The sequence below is a fragment of the Alosa alosa genome, chromosome 5, assembly GCF_017589495.1.
Source record: "Alosa alosa isolate M-15738 ecotype Scorff River chromosome 5, AALO_Geno_1.1, whole genome shotgun sequence".
Classification (NCBI taxonomy): Eukaryota; Metazoa; Chordata; class Actinopteri; order Clupeiformes; family Clupeidae; genus Alosa; species Alosa alosa.
The window spans coordinates 15,277,720-15,302,443 of NC_063193.1; the positions used below are offsets into that span (position 1 = coordinate 15,277,720).

Genomic DNA, 24,724 nt, shown 5'->3' on the forward strand with positions numbered 1-24,724 from the left:
CTTGTGTCATACTGTCCTAAACATTAATCTGTATTGCAATGATAAACATCAAGTCATATGTGTGCTTGCTACCACACACGTGTGTGCGAGTGTGCACATGCAAATGCGTGCGTTTGTGTTTGTGTTTGTGTGTGTGTGTGTGTGTGTGTGTGTGCCCGCGTTTGCATGGTATCAGCTAAATAACAAATAACTAAACTGTTGCATTATAAAGTCTTAGAAATTACTTTTAAGATGTACAATGCTCTACTACGGATGCAAATGCAGAAAGAGGGACTTATCTAGTAGCATAGACGTCAACCCTAAATTAAGGCCAACATTTACTGGCCAACATATTTTGTCATTTTTATTTTTCTCGTTTGTTTTTAAGGTCTGAAACATTAAATGACCGATACTTATCTGTAGACTATCAGAATATTGTGCTGCGTATCTCATATAGACACAATTTAACTTACAATCAATAGCTTGACTTTTTTTCTGAAGAAAAACGTAATTTTGTCATCGCATTGCTTAGACAGGCATACATTGTTTGCCCATGAACTCCTCTTTCCTCAGAAGGACGGAAACAGGACAGTGTATAGATAAATCTTCCATTGATACCCAAAGGTCACAGTTAGAACACCTACATCATGTCGGTATTTGAATTTTTTTTTTTTTTTTCGAAAACGATGTTTCAAGGCTATCCTCATCTTGAAATAATACATGATCTGTCATTGTCGATAAAAAAGCGGAAATGCCATACATAATTCATAGAGAAGCCATTTGAATGGCCTTTCCTCTCTAATATGTTGAAGGTAGTCCCAAGGTGGCGGAACAGGACGCTGCGTCCCAGTTGACCTCTAGCGGTTAAGGTATCAGAGGTTAAACAATGTTTCCAGCAATTTAAGTGACAACTAATTGATCATATAATTTTTGTTTTGGTACGACTGACCCCCCGACATGCAGCGGAACACGTGTGGCATTCATGTGCCCCATCTGACAATTGCTAACCCTAGGATTTCAGAATTGTGTCGATTATTGATTGTAACAATTATATTTTTATATTTATAACAATATATTATTATTATTATTATTATTATTATTATTATTATCTTAATATCTCTAGATTAAGATGGGTACGTGCTGTAACCAAATCTGTGGCTAAATCCCCGTATAGTTACTGATATTCATAGTTCCTGTGCGATCCCAGCAGGAAGAGCCAGTTGAGAGGCTTGGGGCTCCCTTCGCGTGAGCAGAAACGCCGGCTGTTCCTAATGAGAACTGGCCGCTCAGGAAGGCGAGGACACCGAGACCCACGACTCTTCCGTTAGGTTGAGCCAGCTGTGTTTATCCTCGCTGCGTTTCTCATTGATGTGGGGCCAGCGGTCGCCCAACCTGTGTCGCCCTCTGACAAGGATGGCAAGCGGAAAGACCAACAGGTGAAGACAGGTCCTTGGCCATCAATGTGCCGACTCACCGCCAGTTTCTCACAACAAAGCAGCGCCTGAAATGAGTTATTTGTGTGGTTCAAGCCAGTCATGTAATTTCAAAAGAAAGTTCAAAAATAAATCTGCGTGAGAAATGAGTTCTGAGTTTGATGAAAAGTCACAAGTCTCTTTTGAAAGCGCGCGCTAGGACGAAATGTTTAGGCCTAGTTCGTCTCCCTTGAAAGTAGAAATAGACCTACACACTGGTTCAACGGGCTACTTAATAAACTCTAAATTTATTTGACAAATTTCCATAGCCTTATATATCCCAAATAAACCTACGAAGGATATGCGCTCTTGTTTTCTCCTAACACAATCCATCTGAATCCATCCTAACACAATCCATCAAGTCACCAATTCCACACCCTGGCGCGGATTCGGTCCTATTAAAGCACAAACTCCAGTATAGTTTGCCAGCACTTTAACGCACTTTACACTGTGGTAAGAGAAACACCTCTTGAACTAGGCCCACATTATCAGCATACAATAATAAACACCGACTCATCTTAGAAGGCTATTCAAAATAACGACGCCAGCTGGAGGAACTAGCCTAAAAGGTAGGCCAATTCTGTTCGAATTGAGAGTGTAATAGCCTGGTCTTAATTATCCTACGACAATAAAGAAAAACATTACTACGCAATTGTGAAAATGGAAATAGTATAGCATATTTTTTAAAATTTTAGAGTTACTTTAAAGATTATTTCAATATCTAATATTTATTAATTATTTTCGATTAATTCTATTTAATTCAATTCTATACATGCATGTTACCGGTATTTTGCAGAGAACATGATCTTTTCTGTCTTAATTGGCTAGTTCATGATCCCAAAATGTTTGCAGACTACATTTATTCTCTAGCCTAGAATAAGATACATGAAGCCTAACCTAATTTCAATAACAATTAATGGGCAAGGCTTACTTTAAGTTATTTTTTTCCAACTAGTAAATATTCTTTGTGCACATCCCAAAATGACAGCTCACAAAACTATCTCCTTCAGTTAGGCAGGAAAGATAAATGAATGATACGCGGTACTGCATCTGGAACATCTGTTGTGACAGGTCTTTCAGAGTTTGTTTTACCTTTTGTGTACATTTCTTCAGGCGCGGCCCGTCAGCTTGCCATATCTAGGGACAGACATTAAAAACAACAGAGATGGACTTACTGGAGGCGTTCACCTGAGTCTTACGCACGTGTTTCACATTTTCCTCAGCCTTTTCAGCGTGCCTAGGTACACACAGTTTATGTTCCGTTTGCTTCTGCTGATGGACATTTTATGCCGAATATAAAAACACATCACCACCAAGGCAAGCCCTAAAACATGAAGGAATTTCTTTAAAGGGGCAGTAGTAAAATATATGTAGCCAAACGACAATTCGTATTTATTCTACTTATTCACAGGCAGAAAAAAATGTAATTGAAGGTGAATTATAACTCAATTTATGTGATGTTGTTTAGTACAATGGTCAATCACGTTGTTAACCATTAACCCCAAAAAGACAGGGAATTAGCTTACATTCACTTCCATACACGCAAGGGGTGATGTATTTGGAAGGATGTGGCGTTTCAGAAGAAATCATGTGCACAGAAATGGCAGGGTAACCTCTGACCGCAAGAGCTCATGGTAAACACGCATTAGGTCATTAGACTCAAGAGCAGCTTTTCATGGACTTCCTAAATGATCTATCACCGTGATTTACACTATGCGCACAGAGATGCGCACTCGATTTATCACAAAATGGACGGAAGTCGCCCTATGTGGCTTTTGTTACCCGCTCAAAGTAAGACAGGGAGTTCGGAAACCATTACAGATAGGGGCAAAGAGAGAGAGGAAAACAAATATGCCACAGAGGTCATATACTGAGGTGCTGAGGGGTCTCGGGTTGACAAGGATGGAGTCGGCGGTGGAAGATACGCTAATGAACTGTTTTGTCTTTCCTCCCTCGCTCTCCCATTTGTTCTGGATGAGTAGGGAACCTTTGATTTTCGCCTGGACTTCCTGTACAGTCTGACGGGATACTCCAGTCGGGAGAGACCCGAGAGACATTGGTCTTTATGAAGCAGAACGGCTGTTAGGCGTTTGAAGTCCTGCCATCCTCCTCCTGACACGCATGACAGCCAATATTGATTCTTGACATGGATGGAAATTATTATTATCATCATAATTATGATTACTATTATTATTATTATTATTATTGCAATTATCATTAGCACTAGTAGTAGCATAGACCTTGTAAAACATGCATATACTTCATGAAAGTGTAGTTACAAAAACATTGGCCTACACATTCTATTAGTTGGCTTCAATTCACCATGTCATCTTAAAGGTTAGTCTTCAAAATAGCTCAGAGGAAGATTAAATAATAATAATCCAAAAAAGAAAATCAGTTAACAGAATATATTCAAACAAAATGCTAGAAAATTATATTTTGTCAAGTTTTAATTTACACCTCCCATTCCTGTTTTGGACAGTGAAAGTAAATACATTTAAACATCCAAAAAGTTAAGAAAACAGCTATGATGTGTCAATAATCACTGAAGACAACAGATGAAGTAAAAAATCTTTTGTTTTGACCATTTTTGCAGCAGGAATCGCAAGTTAGAAACTCAGCCTTGTTTCTACAACAACAACACAGAAAAGACTGTCTACCTAACAGGAGGAAAAACTAAAGGTAAACTCCTCCAATGAATCTTGCTAACAAACAGCCTTGTCTCTGCTGTCCATAGACCAGTGATTAACCTTGTGTGATGAATGCAGGCTGGGTCAGACTTGAGGGCAATGGTAAACTGGCTGGATTTGGGCTGGAGTGGGGGGTTGGGAACGCTGCAATACCCTTGGAACTCAGGTGCAACTTCAAGCTTGCTAAAGCAACTCTTGGAGCAGAAAAGCAAACAGCATGAGGGACTGGAGGAGAAAAAAAAAGAGAAATACTTTGCACCAGTCAGATTAAAATATAACATTTTCACTAGCGTAGTGTTTGTTTTTAACACGGCAAATTGCAGGAGAGTACAGAGGTATAATTTTTACGTATTTAGTGCTTATTCTTGGATGGCTGACATGACCCTGGAGCGTGTTCCCAGAGAGGTCTGTGATAATCAGTGAATGGGAGTGTTTCATCTGGCGTCCAAAAACAAGAGATTATTCAGTCTGAGCTATAAAAAAAAGAGTACCGTCATTGATAAAAAAGGAAAATTACAACGATGCTTCGAAAAGTAGTAAAGCTGGTTAACAACAACAAAGGAGACTCACTGATGCAAATTGATGAGCTTTGTCTGTAATGGTCTCTGCTAGTCTCACTGATGCAAACTGATGAGCTTTGTCTGTAATGGTCTCTGCTAGTCTCATTGATGCAAATTGATGAACTTTGCTTGTGATGTACTTGGCTAGTTTTGGTTGTATATGGACCAGATGCTGATGCGCTGGTCTTTGGAGCCTGCTGCCATCAGTCTCTTTGTGGGGTCAGCATGGTCAGAGAAGGTCACACTTAGCATCATGTCCGTGTGGCACTTGAGCACAGCGAGGGGTTTCAGCCTCTTCCAGCCAAACACACGGATCCGGTGGTCCCAGCCGGCAGCGGCCAGGATCTTACCGTCCCCACGGACCTGCAGCTGAGAGATGCCGGGGTTGAGCAGCTCCACGGACTCCTGCTGCTGTAGAGAGATGGGAATGTAAAGAGTCAGACTCAAAGTTGGATTTACAACACACACACACACACACACACACACACACACACACACACACACACACACACACACACACACACACACACACAGAGTCCATGGTGGTTAGACATGTAAATCCTCTCAGGCATCAACATCCATCAAAGAGGAAGAAAATGATAACATTTCATAAATACAAGAATATATCTTTTAATAAGTTGTCAAAGCAGAAAATGTCTCAGTGCAGGATAGGAAAATCACTTTATCATTTTCTACAGGACAGAACCGACTCAATTAGCCTATCAAGGACAAGAATCCTGACAACCCACAACACATTAATCCAAGAATTACACACTGATTATTAGCGCTGAATTATGATCAGAAGTAACACTACTGATATATAAGTTTGAAAACCATGTTTCTCTGGGAAAAAAAGCTTCTTAGCCGTCACCTACACATCAGTGAGTCTGTTGATTGAGGCCTAAATGAAGGACTAAATAGCTGTTGAACCTGGCAGAGGAAACTCGCGCTCGGCCCCAGAGACTCAATCATCAGGCCTAAAACATTTAGGCAAGAGTGGGACGAGCTAGCGTTTCTCGGGCGACTATTTGGTTTGGAGTTAAAACCGGTAATGGGCTGGCTGAGTTACCTTTGTCACTTTGCGTGTGCGCGTGAGAGAAAGTGTGTGTGTGTGTATTTGTGTGTGTGTGTGTGTGTGTGTGTGTGTGTGTGTGTGAGAGAGAGAGAAAGAGACTGTTCTGCTGAAAATCTTTGTTTGCAGAACCCGTGTTGCTCTAAGCGCTCCTGATGAATTACATTTGCATTGAAAGGTCCGGTCAACAGAATAGGGGACCCAATAAATACACAGTTGTAACGCTTGCCTGCTAAAGATTACTGCTCTCTGGCCTTTTGCAGTGATCTACAGAGTCCTGGAGAGCACATCCATCTCCCTAATGGACAACATTGTGACATATTATAAAGTATTACTGAGAGATCATTATCTATGGTCATACTCCTGTGGACATTCCACAGATGGGTCCTCAAGAATTACAAGTGCCCTTACGTGTATGTGTGTGAATGTGTGTGTGTTCGTGTGTGTGTGTGTGTGTGTGTGTGTATGTCTGAGTGGAGTCCTTGAAAGAGTGTGTACTGTATGTGTGTGCACGTAGTGATTTAAAAAGTGTGTTTGTGTGTGTGTGTGTGTCTGCACTGGAAGCATCTGGTATGATGCAGAAATCAAACTGGACAGCGTAAAATCGACTTCATAGGCTGTGTCCTGCGAGACTAATGGCTGTTCGCAGGGGAAGACATTGAAGAATTTGTCCGCGTGCTCCTGTTCCGGACTGGAAAATCAGAGACATTTGCCGCTGCATGTGGAAGATATAAGCCAGGTATTCCCGAGCCCAGGCGGATAGAAGAATGTGTCAGTCGAAAGGCCCAGCACAAATGAAAGTTTAATTAAGAGAAAGGACCTGATGCCAGAGCAGGCAGGAATGATTCCTGCGCCATGATGCTGAGGAGTGAAGCGAAACGGAGAGAGTACAGAAAACAGCCTAATGTTTTCCTCAAGCACGACTTGAGTGACAGTGAGTGCGCGGACGTGGGAGTGTGTGTGTGTGTGTGTGACAGTGCGAGTGCGTGAGGAGTGTGTGTGTGGAGTGTGTGTGCGTGTGAGTGTGTGTGTGTGAGTGTGTGTGTGTGAGTGTGTGTGTGTGTGTGTGTGAGGGGGTGTGTGTGAGGGGTGTGTGTGTGTGTGTGTGTGTGTGTGTCTGTGTCTTCTCTTTGGGAGAGCAGCGTTGTTGTAGAACTGGGATGAGGAGAGAAAGATGAATCACTCAGCGAAGGAGCTGGTATGCTGGAAGCGAACGCCATCTGCTTTGCATTACGCAGCTGATAATGATAGGTTAATGTGTCTATTTTTGTTTGTTTTGCTTCCCTGAGTTTTGTGTCAGGGAAATGCATTAATTTCATTAAGGGTCTGCTCTTAAGCGATAAAAAACCAGTCCACCGTTGTTTACTTTGCGAGTGTTCCTCAAGTTGGAGTGCCGGCCAAAACTTTCTCCCTGTCGCTTCTGGAGGAGGATGTGGATGGTGGGGGCCGGGGTGGGTGGAGGTGAAGGGTGGTCAGGAGACTCGGGGAGGACGACCTGGCCTGCTGCTTTCTAGAACATTCTCAGGGAGACACTTCCTCGGGCCGTCGGCATCATTAGCCGCCGCTCCGTCATTAATAAAAGTGCGCGGGGCTCCCTCGTGGGAAACTCCACGCTCCGATCGCTCGCCTCGCCGACAATTAAGCTCCAGTCATCGTGCAGATCGCTCTTCGAGGGCTCCATCTGTCATTCTCCCTCTGTTTTAGTACTCCGACGGCGCCCCCGGGAAGAATGCACTGCCGCGAGGCCCCCTCGTGCTGTCGTCGCCAACACGGCCTCTCGGCGGTCCCGACTCGCTGCTCGAGCTGTCTGCTGCCCGAGCTGGAGCTTCGCAGCTGGGAACCTACGCAGTTCCCTGGGTTAGGCCTCAGGCCTCTCACTGGAGCCAATACAAACGGAGACAGAGAGAGAGAGAGAGAGAGAGAGAGAGAGAGACGGAGAGAGAAAGAGAAACGGAGAGAGAGAAACGTTCTTTTCCTGGCAGGCAAGACAAGGCCGGCCCGAGTGGCGGTGCGTTCAAAGGCAGGGAAGGAGGGAAGAAGGGAGGGAGGGAGGGAGGGAAGAAGGGAAGGAGGGAAGAAGGGAGGGAGGGAGGGGGAGGGAAGGGAGGGAGAGCGATCGACTGGCAGGGTCTTCGCGTCAACGTAACGCAGCGTGCTCCGGCCGGGACCTGGCACGGAGGGCTGACTTCACACCGCCCCACTGAAAAGACCAATCATCACTTGTCCGCTCCAGCTTGTACGGCCGACGAGAAAGGAGCAAGAGGTGTCTCCCCGTCTCCCTGCCTCCTCCTCTCCTGTTGGGGTTTCTGACACCCCACCCCGCTCTACCCCACCCTCCTGACTTGCACCCCAGCACCGAGATTACAGGCTTTTGTCACCTGGGCTGTCAAAATGCAGACAAGTGTGTGTGTGTGTGTGTGTGTGTGTGTGTGTGTGAGTGAGAAAAAGAAGGTGCACTGCACATGTCAGAGAGAATAGAAACAACATACAAATGGCCAATAAGGAAACAGTGAAAACTTTCAATCCCAACATCCTGAGACATTTCTGTGGGACAATCGGAATGAGGAGCGGTGGTGGAGTGGGTGGAGGTTGGAGTGAATTTTCAACATCGTTAATTTATTCTTTCTATTTCACTTATTTTTTTGCTAATCGTCTTCACTCCACTCCATTTTCATTCCACATTATCCGTCCAGCGGGGCGGCCCTCTGACCCTCTGCTCGGCCGCGCTGACTGAGCGAGCATTCCTGCAGCGCCGCCGACACTGAGCAGGTACGTACGGCCCCCGCCGGGCCTGGCGGATGGACAGACAGATGGACGAATGCGGGGACGTTTCATAGCGCGAGCTGGAATGCCTGAGGGATGAGGGGCGGAGAGGCGGGGGAGATCCACCTGCGGGGAGCTGTCAGCGTAGCCTCAGACGGCGCTCGCTAGCAGCCATGCTTGATTTATCCTGCTTATCTCCCCCCAGCCTGCTCTCCCACTCCCCCTCTCCCTGCCAGCCCCTTAGTTCCTCTAGCTGACTCTCCGTCAGGCTCTCTCTCTCTCTCTCTCTCTCCCTCTCTCGCTCTCTCTCTTTCACCCTGTGTCTGACAAAAAATTACACCCAGTGAACCATAGTTAGCGCTATTTTAAACATTATCGTAAACATTTTACCGGTACATGAACAGATTAAAAACGTACAGTACACAAACGTACACAAACACAATCATTCTCATACACAAAGCACATCCAATCATTCTTGCTCTGGTATACTTGCAGTTTACTACAGTTAACTAAATACAAACAGCAAGATTTTGAGGAGATACATTTGGAGTGAGAATAAAGACAAGATAACAAAGATGAAAAAAGAAATAACAAGAAAGAAATAGTAGGAAAGAAAAAATCTACAAAGAAAGAGACAGAAGCAATGACAAAGCGAGAAATGTGTATGCGAGTGTGTGTGTCCGTGTGTGTGAATGAGTGGGGAAGGAACAGGGGTGTGTGTGTGTGTGTGTGGGGGGGGGTTGATGTGAGCTCTGGGGCCTCTGCCACTTCCAGCTCCTCAGCCTTTATTGTCGGCCCCTGCTGCGAGAGTGCTGTTCCTCTGGCTGCAGATGTGCCTGCTGTTTGCTTAGCAGCCTCGGAGATGGGCTGCTTTTATGAGCTCTCATGGGCAGAGCGTCCACGGCAACGGCAGCGCGCAGCCAGCAGCAGCAGCAGCCGCCACCCTCAGAGTCACTGAATGCCCCTGCTTCTACCAAGACCACACACACACGCTTGTACTTGCACAAGCACACACACACACACACACACACACACACACACACACACACACACACGGCTTTGGGAAGAGCAGGGGGTGGCTGTCTGGGCTTCACACTGCACTGCACGCTGGGATAATTTAAAACCCCCTGCTGGCTCCTTCTCCGGCTGCTTTCCCACCTCCATCTTCGTCCGACACACACATTAAATCAATTCTGCATGCGCAAAATAAACTAAACAAACTCGCGTTGCCTTGTCTTTTTCACAATATTGAATACAGAAAAAAAGATATTTTTCCAGTAACATGGCAGACATACTTCCTTGCTAAAAAGGGACTGAGGAGAGTCGGGGGGGGGCTGGGGGGGTTCGAGGAGGTTTGTGAATATTTCTAATTCATCCGTTCATTTGTAGAAGGCACTGGAAAGAATAATACCCGAGGCCTGAGCACAGGAGCAGTATATCAGGATCCCCCTGAATCCCGGCTCTGTGTGAGACGCGGCCACAACAGAAACTGACACAACATACGGCTCTCAATGAGGCGCCCCCCTTCAGATGCGCCTGGCTGTTACGCAACGTGATGGATGGCCCCGGCTGCAGGGTACATTTGTTTCTTGTTGCTTTTTTCAAAGTGTTCTTTGATTATTCTGAAACTGTGAGTGTTGTGATGTTCCGAGAGAGACAGTGAGACAGAGAGACAGACAGAAAGAAAAAAAAGAGAGAGAGAGAGAGAGAGAGAGAGAGAGAAAGAGAGAGAGAGAGGATGGTGGGAACGCTGTACCAGTGTTCTGGAAAATGGGAATGTGTGGGCGGCCTGGGACCAGAGCCCATTGTGACGACCAAGCCAGGCTGGGTCATGGCCCCCCCCCTCCCCTTTGTGTGGTATGGCTGGGGTGCAAGGGGGGTTGTAAGTAGTGCCTTATATATAGGAAACTGGGGTACAATGTTCACCACAGGGCTCATATCCACAAAGTGGACACAGTAGTGGGTAAGGGGCTGGAGTGCCAATACATGGCAGGGATACACTACTCATTCCCAGCTTGCTAGCTTGAGAGTACTTGAGACATGTTATCTGGGACTTATCTGTCCTCTGAGAGAGTGGACCACCCTGCAGCGAGGCCTGTCCCCTGTCACGAGCTGTCCATAAACCACAGCTGACTTGTTCAGTGTGGGTTTCTACCTAAGGGTAGAGGTCTATTAATATAGCCAGTCAGTTTATCGATACAAGCTCAACAGTAGACTGTCGAGACAGTCACATGGACCTTTTCCACATAGCTCAGTCTTCTCAATGCGCTGCCTTCACAGTGGTGGTGGTGGTGTTGTGGGTGCCGACGCAGGCAGGCAGCTGTTGCCACCACAGACCCATGACCCAATCTCAGTCCCAGCATGCCAAACCGAGCACAGCCACTGAACTTCTCACGTCTCATTTAATAGATACTCAACATCATCCCAGCTCTCAGAGCTTGTTCTACACCAAATATGTCCATGTGTTACATACCCCACACTCCCTGGCTAAAAAGAGGTGTGTGTATATCTCTCTCTCTCTCTCTCTCTCTCTCTCTTTCTGGTGGTTATTGAACTTCCCCCTTCAGTGAGAAGCGCTATATAAATGCAATATGTTGCTGTTGTTGCTGTTGTTGGTTGGCGTGAGGCCTTCCCTTACCTGTAGGTTCTGTTGGCCATCCAGCGCCCAGGAGCGGATGGTGTTCTCGGCAGAGCCCGAGACGCCACGCTGCCGACCGGGGTCAAAGTCCAGGCACATGACGGGCTCCGGGTGGGCGCTCAGGCTGCTGAGGGGACGCCCCTGGGTCACGTCCCACAGCAGGACCGAGCCGTCCTCATAACCCGCCACCAGTAGAGGACCCTCGCCGGCATCTGGCTGCCCAGAGAAGAGGACAAGAGGTAGGAGGTAAGGAACAGGGATGATAAATTAAAGAATAGAGGAAAGAGGCTACGTGAAAATAACAAAACATGTGGAAGGGATACAGAACACAGAGAGCACAGAAAAACAAGTGAGTAAGAACAGAGAGCAGGAAAGAATACAGAGAAAGAGAAAAACGAGGGAGCAAGACAGATAAAGGAAGAGACAAAGACACAGAGAAGGACCACAGAAGCCACAGAGCAGAGGTTATCACAGAGACTGAATGACAGAATCAGGGGGGATGGGAGAGAGAGAGAGAGAGAGGGAGAGAGAGAGAAGTGGCAGAGGAAGGGGTTATCTGAGACAGAGCGCAGCGCCACACTCTGTGCTCCATTAATCAGCCTCTCCCGCTGGCAGCCTATTACAGCGCTCGTCACTTTACTCCTCATCTGTACGGCTCACGCCGTCGCCTCCACTCCCACTGCACCCTCTCTCTCGCTCTCACACACACACACACACACGCACGCACGCACACACAAAGAGTTGTATCCCAACACACACATGGAGCCATGTACTCATCTAAACCCCTACATGTATCAAAGGAACACACACACACACACACACACACACACACACACACACACACACACACACACAACAATGCACAAAACCTCAACACATATCCCCACATAGGCAAACAGATCAACTGAAGAGTCACACAAAGAAAACATGAACGGGTCACCCTCCTTGTGTATGTGTACATGAAAAGAGACACGCTCAGCACAGACAAATTAAACGGGGCCACTGTGCACACAGTTGTTTCTGTACAAACACAAGCCCGAGCACACACACACACACACACGTTCGCCCAGACCCAAAGCAGCTCTATTGTGCAAACAGAGTTTTGGAGCGTTCGCCTCAATATTGTCTCATAAACATGGCAGACATCGGCACAGTCACTGTGGTCCTAAAACACAGCGTTGGCACCATGGTGGCACCAGACACTGAAGGCCCATACACAAACAAATATCAAATATACATAAAAACACACTCACACACACACACACACATACACTCTCTTATAACACACATAAACAATAACACACACCATCCAAACTTTTACACCCACCCACCACATGCCAACAGATACCCTCATGGTGGCACCAGCCACTCAAGGGTCATACACAAACAAATATACATAAAACCACACACACACAAATATACAGTCACACACACACACACACACAAACTCAATGACCTTACATGCTCCTGGCTAATGCTACGGTGCGAGTGTGTGTTTACCGCCGAGACACTCGCCTGGCGAGTGCAAGGAGGGAAAGCCCTGCGCTGGGAAGCCCAGGTAGCGGCTGCAGCCTCGTAAATCACATTAGCAGATAAAGCCCGAACACGAAGGTGAGCTGATAAAAAACCCAAAAGTGTGCACGCGAGGCGCCATATATCAGCACGGCGCTGCAGGGGCCCTCCGCTCTGGCAGGGGTGAAGATTTACAGTGCTCACCCCTCCTCTCCTCTCCCTCCCCTCATCCCCCTCTCCACTCCTTCCCTCCTCTCTCCTCTCTGTCCTGCAGACTATACACTCACTCACGGGATGCCTGTGGGCCCTAGGACACCACACTATGCTATGGCTTCAGACAGAAGCTTGTCTCCTTAAGATAAACTTTCACCTCTAGAAGTGAGATGGAGGAGGAACTATGACATGTTGGGGGGGGGGTGTGTGTGATTTGGTTTGCAGGCTGCGGAAACAGGCCTGGCTGCCAGAACCAACGGTCGTAAAAAAAAGGAATACAGTAGCTTCTCCCCAAAGCGGAGAGAGCTTGTGATCTTGCATGGTCCGCTTTTCACTGCGGCCAAGTGAACGCTCTTTAAAAATCGTCTGCCCTGCAGCCAGTGAGCACGCCCAGCGGAAGGGAGGGAAAAAAAATTCTTTCCTGATTTGTAAGGGGCGAGAGAAGGGAGAAGGGCCCTCCCCCTTTTTCCCACCACCATTTTTCCCCACCTGCTTCTCCCAGCCTCACTCTAAACCCCCCCCCCCCCAACACACACACACACACACCCCGAGTGTGACGCTTCTTTAACAAATTATACACAGAATCATACTCTGACACATCCATGCACAACCGCGCCAGCGACACAGACCGTACAGGAAAAACAAATAAAAACACTGGCGAATCAAACCGCGCGGCCTCATAGACAGTTGTTAAGCATTACCGTCTGGTGACCTCAGGCCCCTGCACTTCAGCTAAGTGTAGGAGCGCCCTGATTGATGATGTCACGGGTCGAAGGTCACGGAACCCTGGGTAGACGCGTTATTTATTATATCCTCCATGAGCTCTTCTATAAGAGTGCGATTCACTGGACTAAGGGGGCTCGCGCCTCAGAAACAGATTCATCATTCGCACAGCTAGGCAAGGGGCAACCACTGGACTCGTCGGCCCCACACGGAGTAGAGTACTGGATTGTCGTGAGATCACGGACAGCACCGCCGACCCAGCCGACCCAGATCTCGGCCTCCACAGGTCTGGCTCAGCGGAGGGGGACTGGGAGATCTTCAGGGGTATTCCCACCCCATCCCCCAGCCCCCAACTCAGACCTGCGCAGGCCTGGGTGTCTTGGTCTGAGGCTGCCTGGGCATGTCAGTGTGGTGGTGGTGGTGGTGGTGGTGGTGGTGGTGGTGGTGGTGGTGGGGGGGGCTGGGGCAGGAACTGAGGGCCTCACCACATGCCAGGGGGGCCATGAGCGATGCCTGAGATTCGTGACTGCCAGGAGGATGCTGCTCCCGCAGTATACACGCACACACGCGCACGCACACACACACACACACACACACACACACACACACACACACACACACAGACACAGACACACATCCCTGGGTGACAGCTTTCAGGGCACACCACGGCCCAGCTGTGCAGAACTGGGACCACTGTCCGAGGGACCCGTGTCAGAGGGGAAATGCTGTGAGCGGCGAAAGAAAGAGAGAGAGAGGGAGAGAGAGAGAGGGAGAGAGAGAGAGAGAGAGAGAGAGAGAGAGAGAGAGAGAGAGAGAGAGAGAGAGAGAGAGAGAGAGAGAGAGAGAGAGAGAGAGAGAGAGAGAGAGAGAGAGAGAGAGTGAGTTCTGGGCAACACATAAGGAACCAATCCCGAGCAGAGCTGCGATGATGTCATGGCCGGCGGGCGATGAGATGAGAGTGATGGATATCTGTATAGGAACATTTCCTTCTCGCCGCCAGCCTCTGTTCATGTTAAAAGCCTTAAAAGCACGTCGTCCATCACGGCCGGCCCTAAGCCCACGACTCCCAGCAACACATGGAGACGGCTCCTCCACTCGCCGCTTGGCCTATCAGCCAATCGCACAGCAGAGCTCCCCTACCTTCCAGAGAGCGCTCCACATTCTTAGCTTTGGTTGGGGGGATCGGGGGAGAGGTTGGAGCGATGAAGGGAAAGAAAAAGAATGAAAGAATGAGAGAGAGTGGAACGTAGTGTCGTGTGGAAAAAAAGAGAAGAGACAAAAGTGAAAGAAAGTGTTACTTAATATGGCATTTAATCCTTTCCAAAAAGTCGAGGGCCGAACGCTTGAAGCTTTTCAATAAATCTGTTCGCAGATCTCTGTCGACATGACAAAAGATTCTGGCTCAAAGTCACTGAGGCATAAAGAGGGTGGGAAGAGAGAGAGAGAGAGAGAGACAGAAAGTGAAGGAGAGAGAGAATAAGAGAGTGAGAGAGAGGCACTGGTGGGTGGGCTGGGGCCAATATTTCAGTGTCTTCTCCTCTTTCTGCACTTCCTCTCCCCTGCTGAGCGCGAGGCTGGGCAAGCAGCAGGCCTCACCAGTGGGGATCGTGTCGATAACCAGGGAACTGTCTCGTGATTGATTGACACCCCGAGCAGAGCCGGGGGTGGAGGGGGGGTGTGCTAGGCTGCGGGCCGCGAGGGCAGTTTCGACGCCAACAGAGGCAAGCTTAACAAATTTAACGCCTTCACAGGCATGCCGGGCTACCTTGACACACACACACACACACACACACACACACACACACACACACACACACACACACACACACACGACATACTGGGTGGGTGAGATTCTGCGGCTTTCTGCATTTTTACTGTGTGGCAGCTAGCTAGGCCGCATTTTGACAGTTATAGATCGCTCTGGTTACTCCATAAAAGGATCCAGTTTGAAGTGATTTAGTAGCACCTGGGCCCCCTGCTTTGATGTTGGAGGCTGCCTGTTGAGCTTGTCATTAATATTGCAATGGTATTAATTGCTCTGCTGGCAATCATCATTGAAACCACCGATGTCTCTACAAAGCACCCTGAAGAAAAGATTAGGTGCAGGGGCACATTTTACGAACAAACAAACAGTGTAACAAAACCAGTCTTGCCGTTTCTGTGTTACTGACACCACAAACCGCCCCTCAGCCCTTACCAACGCCACCACCTTTGATGCCTGTTGCCCTCGAAGCTCCTACACGAACCCACCCTGTTGTTAAATGACATTTCAGTTTAACAAGGGGGAAAATAACCACGACCTAAAAATGATATTAATTAACCGTGAAAATAATTACAGGCCTTGTTCGCCTAGCAGCATGGGGAGGTTCGGAGAGGGGTGCTGAGGAAATCAAGCCTTTGACAGTGTTTACAAAACACCGGGGTGGGCTCTTGGATGCCATCCCCAGGCTTCGGGCTGATAAACGGTTTACCAAGCGTGCTAATTACAGAGCTCGACCCGACAACGACAACGAATTGACGAAAGCGTTAGTAGGGGAGAAAAAAAAAAGAGTAACCCCCCCTAACAGGTCATAAATCCGCCACCTCCTCACCCTGGATTGCTCTAACATGTATATTGGGCTACACAGGTAGGTGCAGCAACCTGTCAAACGACTCATAAGAGGACTAATAACGACTGCAATGTTTGAGAAGGGAGTCGCGCAGTGTTGTTTCTTCCTATGCCAAACAGTGGAGGAACCTGGGGTTTGTCTGATCGTGAGAGATAGCTAGTGCGATGAAAGGTCACTGCAGGCCTCGGAATTGTGCTGTGTGAGGTGGGCTGGCAAGAAATAAGACAGCGCTGCTGTTCCCTTACCTGCCATATCTTCAGGCACATGACCATGCCCAGCTTCTTGTCAGGTTTCAGAGAGCAAACTGGCACATTGCTCGGTAACTCCATGACCTTCACCTGCAGCAGAAGTCAAAGATATATTAATAAGGAAGCTAACACAAAAGCTTGACAGGTCTGTGGTTATCATTATTTGCATGATAAATGCTATGATTGGCATTTTAAGATGACACCCTTCATTTAAAGTTCTATCTACATTTGTAGTGATGGATAATGCTTCAAAAGGAAGAAATAAAAAAATACTCAATGACAAGTGGCAAGACAAGTACACACACAAAAAAACAAAAAACAGAAAACAACCTGGTGGTTCAGATCATTCTGTAACTCATGATCATCCATAATTAAGCAAACAAGCAAACACGACAAAGCCTCAGAACAAATATAAACTCCCATCACAGACCACTTCCCTCATACACAAACACCAGTGCCGATCCAAAAACACAGGTGCAGACAGTTACAGTAGAGTCGTCTTTGAATAAGAGAGAAACCCTCGACCAATCTTCTGGGCACCATTTCCAAAAGCTCTTGCGTTGCATTTTTATTTTGATTCATCAAGTCCTGACTTGATTCGCCCGATTTGATTTCGAGCCTGATCTTACACAATACAACCAGCTCATAAAACACAATTGGGAGCATAAAAGTTTTTCCTGTGACAAGCACTTAATAATGCCCGAGGGCCAGACTGACAAGGTGCGCCCATCACCAGAAAGTCTATAATCAATCCAGGTTAAATAAACACACTGCCCTACTTCCTGAAGACGCTGGCAAAGCCTCCAATCAAATACACACAGGTACCATAAAGCCCACAAGGCACAGAGGCTGACAAACAATCTGAGGTCTCCCACTGGTTGATTGCGAGGCCCACTGATGATCGAGATAGATCCTCATTAAGCCGTGCATATACGGGGCCTCGTCTAGGAGGCAATTCATATTTTAGCAGGGTGCCACATCTGCACCGCATGTTTATCGGTGGTGTTCGAAGCAAACAAAGCTGGCATTGAGTCCCTGAAGCCCCAACGGTCTGCCTTTCTTATACATGAACACTATAGCTGCTCATAAATAACGCAACTATGGCCATTCTTTTTTTGGGGTTGCATGTTGGAGGGGCACTTCACTTAGGGGCAACACAGAGGGAGGGAACATTAAAATGGAGGACCAGCTTGTCACTGAGGCCATGATGAGGATGAGGGTGTTTGGGAAAGTGGAAATTGATGAGGCGGTACAGTCGCTGCCTCTGGGTCCCCCCTATCCTCGTTTCCTGTTCAGCGTTTGATGGACATTAGTCAGTGACAGTCAGTTTCTGTGCTCTTGACGAAAGAGCTATTTGTGCTTTTTTCATTGAAATTTCATTTTAAATATGTTTAAAAAGGCATATTCACAGCCAAAAGTCAGAGAGGCTTATTCACAGCCACCATACATGCTAAATGTATATTTTAAGTTGATACATTAATAAATCTCTTTTTTCCTTTTTTGACAGGACAGTGGAGAGAGAGATGGGGTGGGATTTGAAAATGACCCGGGTCAGCCTCGAACCCAGGTCCCTGTGGGCACTTGGACCCACATGTGTGTAACCAGTTGCGCCACAGTGCCCCCCAATGCACTAATGAATCTTTAAGGTGTTCAGAGAAGATGACTAAAATGTTTTTTTTTTGTTGTTTTTTTTTTAAACATCACAGGTTCCTAAAAGGACTATTGGTATATGGTTCACTTAAAAGTTGAGGTTTCTTTTAATATAAAAGCCATAAAGACCTTATTCATGTAGGTATAACGTAATGTTAAAAGTGTATTATGTGTAAAATGGGTCCTACACAAAACCCTTTGCTGGAATCAGACTAGCAAACATCAGGTTTGTTAAACAATAGTGTGCATGAGCATCAGGCTTTGTGAAAGCCTTGTTCATTTATTATTAGCATAATCCTCACGTATGAATTAGACAAGTCTGTGCAAGAGAAGTAAAAGAAGTCTTTTCTGATGAGTAGATTTATTCTACCGAAAGAAAGTTGTTCAAAATGGAGCGCTTTGAAGTGCGCCCACTGGTGCCATCTTCCGTTGGAATGTTTCAGGTGACACGACAGCACCTGTCGGACCTGTCGTGCCATTGGCTGGGTGCCCTCCTCAGACTTGGTCGACATATTGCAATAACAAATAAAAAAAATTACTGGGCTGAAAAGTCAAATGTGAATAACAAGTTAACAAGTCCTTTCTCAGTCAACTAAACTACTTGATTTCTGAGAACAAGCTATTTGCTCAAATCTGTCTTGAAAACCCAGGACAAGATCAGGCCTTTTCCTCAGTGATGGCTACAGACAGGATAAATACAGAAGGCTATTAAAATTGGCTTCAGTCTTCATGGAAATATTTCTGTTAAAGGCACAGTCCCCAATTCTTGTGAAATGTTATTTAAGCTCATCAGTGAATCAAATTACTCCCCTCTTTTTGTGCTCCTGCTTCTGATTGGTTGGAATAGTGAATTGCACAGTCCAAAGGATATACCCACAGCTGTGGTTACCAGCAGCACTAAGCCTCCGGCCTTGGGCCTAAGGCCCGAACCACAGTAATGGGTATATCCTTTACCAACCCCACCCTCACTTATGCCATAATCCTTAAGTAAGTAAATGACTGCATAGGTACAGGCTGCAGAGGGGTGAAGGCTGAGGAACAGGTGGCAATTGGATCTGTAACCTTCCACCAGAACATTATGTTTTTTTGACCCATGCTAATTTTTTGTTGTTGATTGGTTTGTTTGTTGTCAGGATTATGCAATGTGTAGCATGGGCCAAGAAGAACCCATACATTTTGGAAAGCCAAACCATATTTGTATAGGTGCCCAGTGAATGCAGCAAGGATAAAAACATAATCTTCTTGGCGGAGGTAATTATAAGAAAAGTGAAAACACTTATCACATATTTTTGTAAATATATTTTTGTATTGTCTGCAAAATGTAAAAATACTTTTACGTGTATTGATATAATGATTTTTAAAGCTAGTTGATCAAAATCCAGTTATGCCACTTAGTCTCAAAGTCACATAAATATTTGATTGATATTTCTCTAACAATGGCCACCATACCCATGGTCAGGAACAGGTATAAATTCTGTTCTTACAAAATATTTAAAAACACTGACCATTACCTTCAAAGTAAAACATTTTGTGAAAAATTCCACTGATTGCAAAGACTATGCATGTTTTTGTTCAATTATTGTTTAATGAACAATGCTCATTGATTTCAATAAAGCTAATATGTAACAATCACTTAATCTGAGGATTTCTAATAGTAACCTCCAAAGGTTTTTATCATGGAGCCCATCAGGGTATGAAGCAACACCCTAATTTCGAGGGTGGTTGTGTTTCAGAGCCTCAGGTGTGTGGGAGCTGAATTGGCTGGGTGGAGATGGAGGAACCGCCATGGCGTGACTGAAGGCTCACGGCACCCAGACACCCTGTACTCTGGCCTGCCTGCCTCCCCTGCTTGCCTGTCTCTCTGTCTCGGTCTCTCTCTGTGCTGGGTCAACCTGAGCTGGGTCGAGTGACCAGCCCGGCGCTTTCATGTGGGGCAGAGGCAGAGCAAGGCGGTGTAACACAAATCTGGAGGGCAGTGAAGGCACCCGTGGGGTGTGGAGGTGTGTGAGTGCTGGCGCTTGGCTCTCTTCTCCGCTTCACTGGGCATGGGATGGGGATGACCAATCAGCCGCGGAGCCTCTTAATCTCACCTCCACCCCCGTCGCCTCACCTTTCCTCCCTGGCCACTACAGAGAAGAGACACTTCATTCTCTCTCAGCAGACTGGCTGACACCACCAGCTTAGACAGTCAGATCCCAAAAGGTAATGAGGACTCCACCATGTCTGCCTTCTGCATTAAATTAAATTTCTCATAATGAGAGAGATGACAGGCATCACCAAACATTTATCTTCTCAATATGTCCAGAAGTGTAGGCCAAGGGCAATGCCATGCCCTCCCTCACATAATCTTTTATTTATTTAACTGTGATGAACATTATCCTTCTCTTCTATTAACTGCACAACACACTTCTGTGCATAACTACTGCACACCTACAAGCTGCCATCTACTGAATAAGGATAATTGTTTAAGGAATTCATTGTTGAATTTACGTGCATAAATTTCATTGGATTTTGCAAATAAATGTAAAAGTATCTTTTCGTTCACATGCTACTGAATTGGAATTTCTGTATTAAATATTGTCATTTGACGAAACATTCTCTCTTGTCATTAATGTAAAACCATAAAATACTACAGAACAGACCTGTTCTATTATTCTTGAATCTCTGCCTGTGCCGACAGCAGAGAAATCCAGAATGTTGTTGTTTTATGGACAGCGATTATAGCTTCAGTCATTCGCAGGTGTGCAAGACTTTTTTTGAGGGCACGGGCCTACAGACTGCTACAGCACACACACATCATTATTACCATCAGTCATGATGGGCATGAGCCGTCCGCTTCCTCCTGCTTACCTCCTCCATCTGCTCCGAGGCGTATGCCAGCAGACTGCTGCTGGGCCCCCTGCTCAGCAGAGAACACTGGCAGAAACCCACACTGCCCGTGTAGAGGGAGTCGCAGACCTCACCGCCACGGCCTTCAGATAGCGGCCACAGGCACACGCGCATGTCCCTGCCCTGACTTCACATGCACGAAATGCACGAACACACACACACACACACACACACACACACACACACACACACACACTCGTAAACTTAACAGACAGAGCGTTGACATACATGTGTAATGTACAAAGACTGTAAAACCAGGCCCACATGTATATTCCTGTCCTGATTTCCAAGACATACACTATCGGTCAAAAGTTTGGAGTCACTTAGAAATTTCCATTCCCATTCCATTATAGAGTGACCCTTCCTTTTGACCGGTAGTGTACATTGCAACCCTTAAAACATACACACGTACACTTACACAACCACAATCACATGCAGTGTATTTCAATTACTTTTGTACCTTATTTGATGGATAATAATGAGTTTTCCTTGGAAATATGTAATTTTATGGGTGATTTCAAACTTTTGGACAGAGGTGCAAGTCATTTACAAAGACTGTAAACCAGGCAACCTTACACATTCCAAACCTGACTTCAAAACAGATGCACTCTAATTTGTGACTGACTGCTGTTTGTTTTTTTTCCCCCTCATCTGCCAGATAGTTTTCTCCCTCTTCTACCATTAGGCAAGCAAGTGGAGCGAGACTGATGAAGCCTTATTGAGTTTCCCTGATGAAGAGTTTTCCTTACCTGAGGACAGTTTCTCTGCTCAGAGTGTTCACCCAGATGACGGAGGAGCCCCCGTGGCCTTCTAGAACTTTCTCAGGCCTTCTTGTGTTCAGGTTCCATATGTGCACAGCCCCTTTTGTTGAGCTATGGACAAAATAAACAACTAGTGAGCAGTAAACTGTTATTAGGATCGCTATGTCCAACATATGTCTACACAGCACAGGTTGTGATAGGGTTAGAGTCTGGAAACGAGCATTTGAGGAGTCACTTGTTGTTTTGATTTTTCCCTGCCAATCATCCAACAATGGGGAACGATGGAGGTGATGACAGAGAGAACTCATTTGAAATGTTGTAATGATATCATGGCTTTCATTGAGAGGGCGAGAAAGGACGCCACATTTGGATAATTGAGGCGGCAGAACTTTTTGGCAGTATTTTTGTTTAAAACCCATGTGTGCAAGTATATGCTTTGGATCCCTTTGCATCATTTGTCTAGAAAAGTCAGAGGCTGCTTCTATTCGGCGAATTGCAGTAATAGCTCATTTGCTCATTTGAAATGCATCTCACCAGCCAGCTAGCCAACCAAACCCACCACTCACCCGGAGAACAGAAGAGGGGGGTCTGGCCTGTTGCAGCTGAAGTAGAGGGTGTTCACAGCGGCCCCCACCCCCCTCAGGATGTACTGGGGGTCCGGCGGAGGTCTGGCCATCATGTACGCACCCACTGACGACCCCACCCAAATGTCATGTGCTCAGCCTGAGAGCAAAACAAAAAAAAACACAAAGAATTTGTCACAGGTGGGTTACAAAACTCCCTCTGGCACTGAACTGTTAGCATGCGTTAGCAGATTAATGACGGAACAGAAAATGATAGTGTAAGGTCAAGTTGAGTCTGGGTCCATTTTCTTCATCAGTCTCAATCTTATAGATTATAATCTTTTTTGAGTTGCTTTGGCTTTGGCCATTAAGAGCAATTTGGCCTAATGTATCCAATTTTAAAAAGTATAAAAAAAGAACAAATCTAATCCCCTCAGCATTTGACCTGAGACATGGCGTTTATGTTTACGGTGTGGATTCCTGCACATAGCCTTCATTAGCATCTCAGCCCATAGCGAGGACTGAAGGCAGGCTAACGAGCTGGCTAATCAAGCGCTATACCAGCCTTCCACATTCATCTTCATCTGTCGTAATAAAAACAACCTGAACAGACAGTAATTTTTCTCCACCCTCTAAAATCCTCAACACTCGCTCCCCACGAATCATTTCACCACATTTAAACTTGACTACCTTTAACATCTGGGGATTCGCTGTATGTCATATAAATAAGGCCTTTGGGCCATGGAGAGAATTACTTTTTTATTTTTCCTTCCATACGATAAGACCTCTTACTCAATAAGGCACAAATCACAACGGCAGACAGCTTAATTACTGTAAACACAACAGGTTTCACCCTTTTATACATATATATATAAAAAAATGTCATCAAGGGCAGGTTTTTCACAAGGCAGAAGTGCATAACTTTTTTTATGTGTTGGCTGTAGACAGGGCTGTACTGGAAATAGAGCCAACCACAAATATGCAGGAGGAAATTATGTGTCAATGTCAAATTACATAGTTGTTGACTTTCAGTCTTGATATGGCATACAACAGAACACCCTCACACGCACACTCACACGCACATAGGCTAAACAATCACCAAAAAGGAAAGTAGGTTATGTTGTCCCTGAGTTTTTGTGCCAATGGCCGTGTCTTTCCAAATTTTACAAGCACTGTAAATCTGCTGACAGAGATAGCCAATGAAGACTATCAATCTCCTCCTTGTACCATCTTCCTAACGATGACTCCAGGCCCTTCAGGTGAAACCCAAGCCTGTGGTATTTTGGAATGGACCCAGTTTGGAGGGTTAGTGGTTAAATTGTCCATGTTAATCCGTCAAGCGGAGACGGTTCCCCGCTGCCCTACCTGCCTAATTAAGAGACTGGAACCGTGCTGCCCTCTCAGTCTGACCCCTCACAAAGAGCGCAGTCACGCTGTGTCCTCTCTCCCGCTCTCCGTCCACCCCATTATAGCGGCAGTCACTGTCACAAAAGCCCCCAGGGCCAAATGAATGGCTGTCCAACCTCCAGCAGCCGTGACCATCAGATCCCAATCAGGCGGCCCAGAGACAGGCGACCAGAGTAAACGGGCAGTTAAAAAACGGCTTGAGTTACAGTCCCTAATCAATGGAGGGCCTTAAAGAGAGAGAGAAAGCAATCACAACTGCTTTACATAATCAATAAACAGGTGGACCTTTCAAGCAGCTTCAAAATGATCAATAAAGAGTCAGGTTCTTAAAGGCAATCAAAATGGTTTCAAATGAATGACAAGCGGTTGGTAGTAGTAATTAAGATCTCTAACTGTTCATGAACAACCACTTTCCAGTCCCCATATAGGGCAATGAAGGACACTAAATCAGTGCAAATAGTTTTACTCAAGGAAATTTCAATGAAATTTCTCCCTCTGCAGCAATGACCGTAACTACATCGCTAACAACTAAAATAGCAAGCTTCCATGACAACATTGCTACACACTACCATTGCTCTTACTATTTCATTCCAGTTTTGGACATCATGGGAGGCTTTTTTCTTTACTAACGACAGTTTTTGGATTTTAAAAATTCCCTAACCATTGTAGGTTAAAACACCACACAGGTAGCTTATGCGGTTACACCCTTAAACTGGCAAAACTTTATTATAACACAACACTTTTTACTCACCTCCTGTCAATCCGACACAAAGAGAAATAGGGGATTATAATGAACACGAAGGGGAGAGGGCACCATTCACAAGGGTGGAGGTGTCTGCACATAACATTATAATCATGCATGCACACCTCCTCTAGCATCCCTCAAGTCTCTAGGAGCGGTCTTCCTCACACAAACACAAACACTGAGCCAAAACAACAATGCGCCTAAAGAGACAAACAAAACAAGCCGGAGAC

At 46.1% G+C, this 24,724-nt stretch overlaps 2 protein-coding genes across 2 annotated transcripts in view; both read right to left on the reverse strand.

Moving 5' to 3' along the window:
- Nucleotides 1-3,883: 3,883 nt before the first annotated feature.
- Nucleotides 3,884-22,234, reverse strand: gnb1l (guanine nucleotide binding protein (G protein), beta polypeptide 1-like). The gene is made up of 5 exons (XM_048242935.1): nt 21,768-22,234; nt 20,980-21,145; nt 16,477-16,569; nt 11,175-11,390; nt 3,884-5,112 (listed from the first exon to the last, which is right to left on the reverse strand). The coding sequence occupies exons 1-5, from the start codon at nt 22,232-22,234 to the stop codon at nt 4,846-4,848; spliced, it is 1,209 nt and encodes a 402-aa protein (XP_048098892.1). The 3' UTR covers nt 3,884-4,845.
- A 188-nt stretch (nt 22,235-22,422) lies between these two features.
- The window catches only part of txnrd2.2 (thioredoxin reductase 2, tandem duplicate 2), a 36,389-nt gene continuing 34,087 nt past the window's right edge, over nt 22,423-24,724 (reverse strand). The window contains exon 18 of the mRNA XM_048242934.1: nt 22,423-22,502. The gene's annotated coding sequence lies outside the window, so the exon portion shown is untranslated. The remainder of the gene's footprint in view (nt 22,503-24,724) is intronic.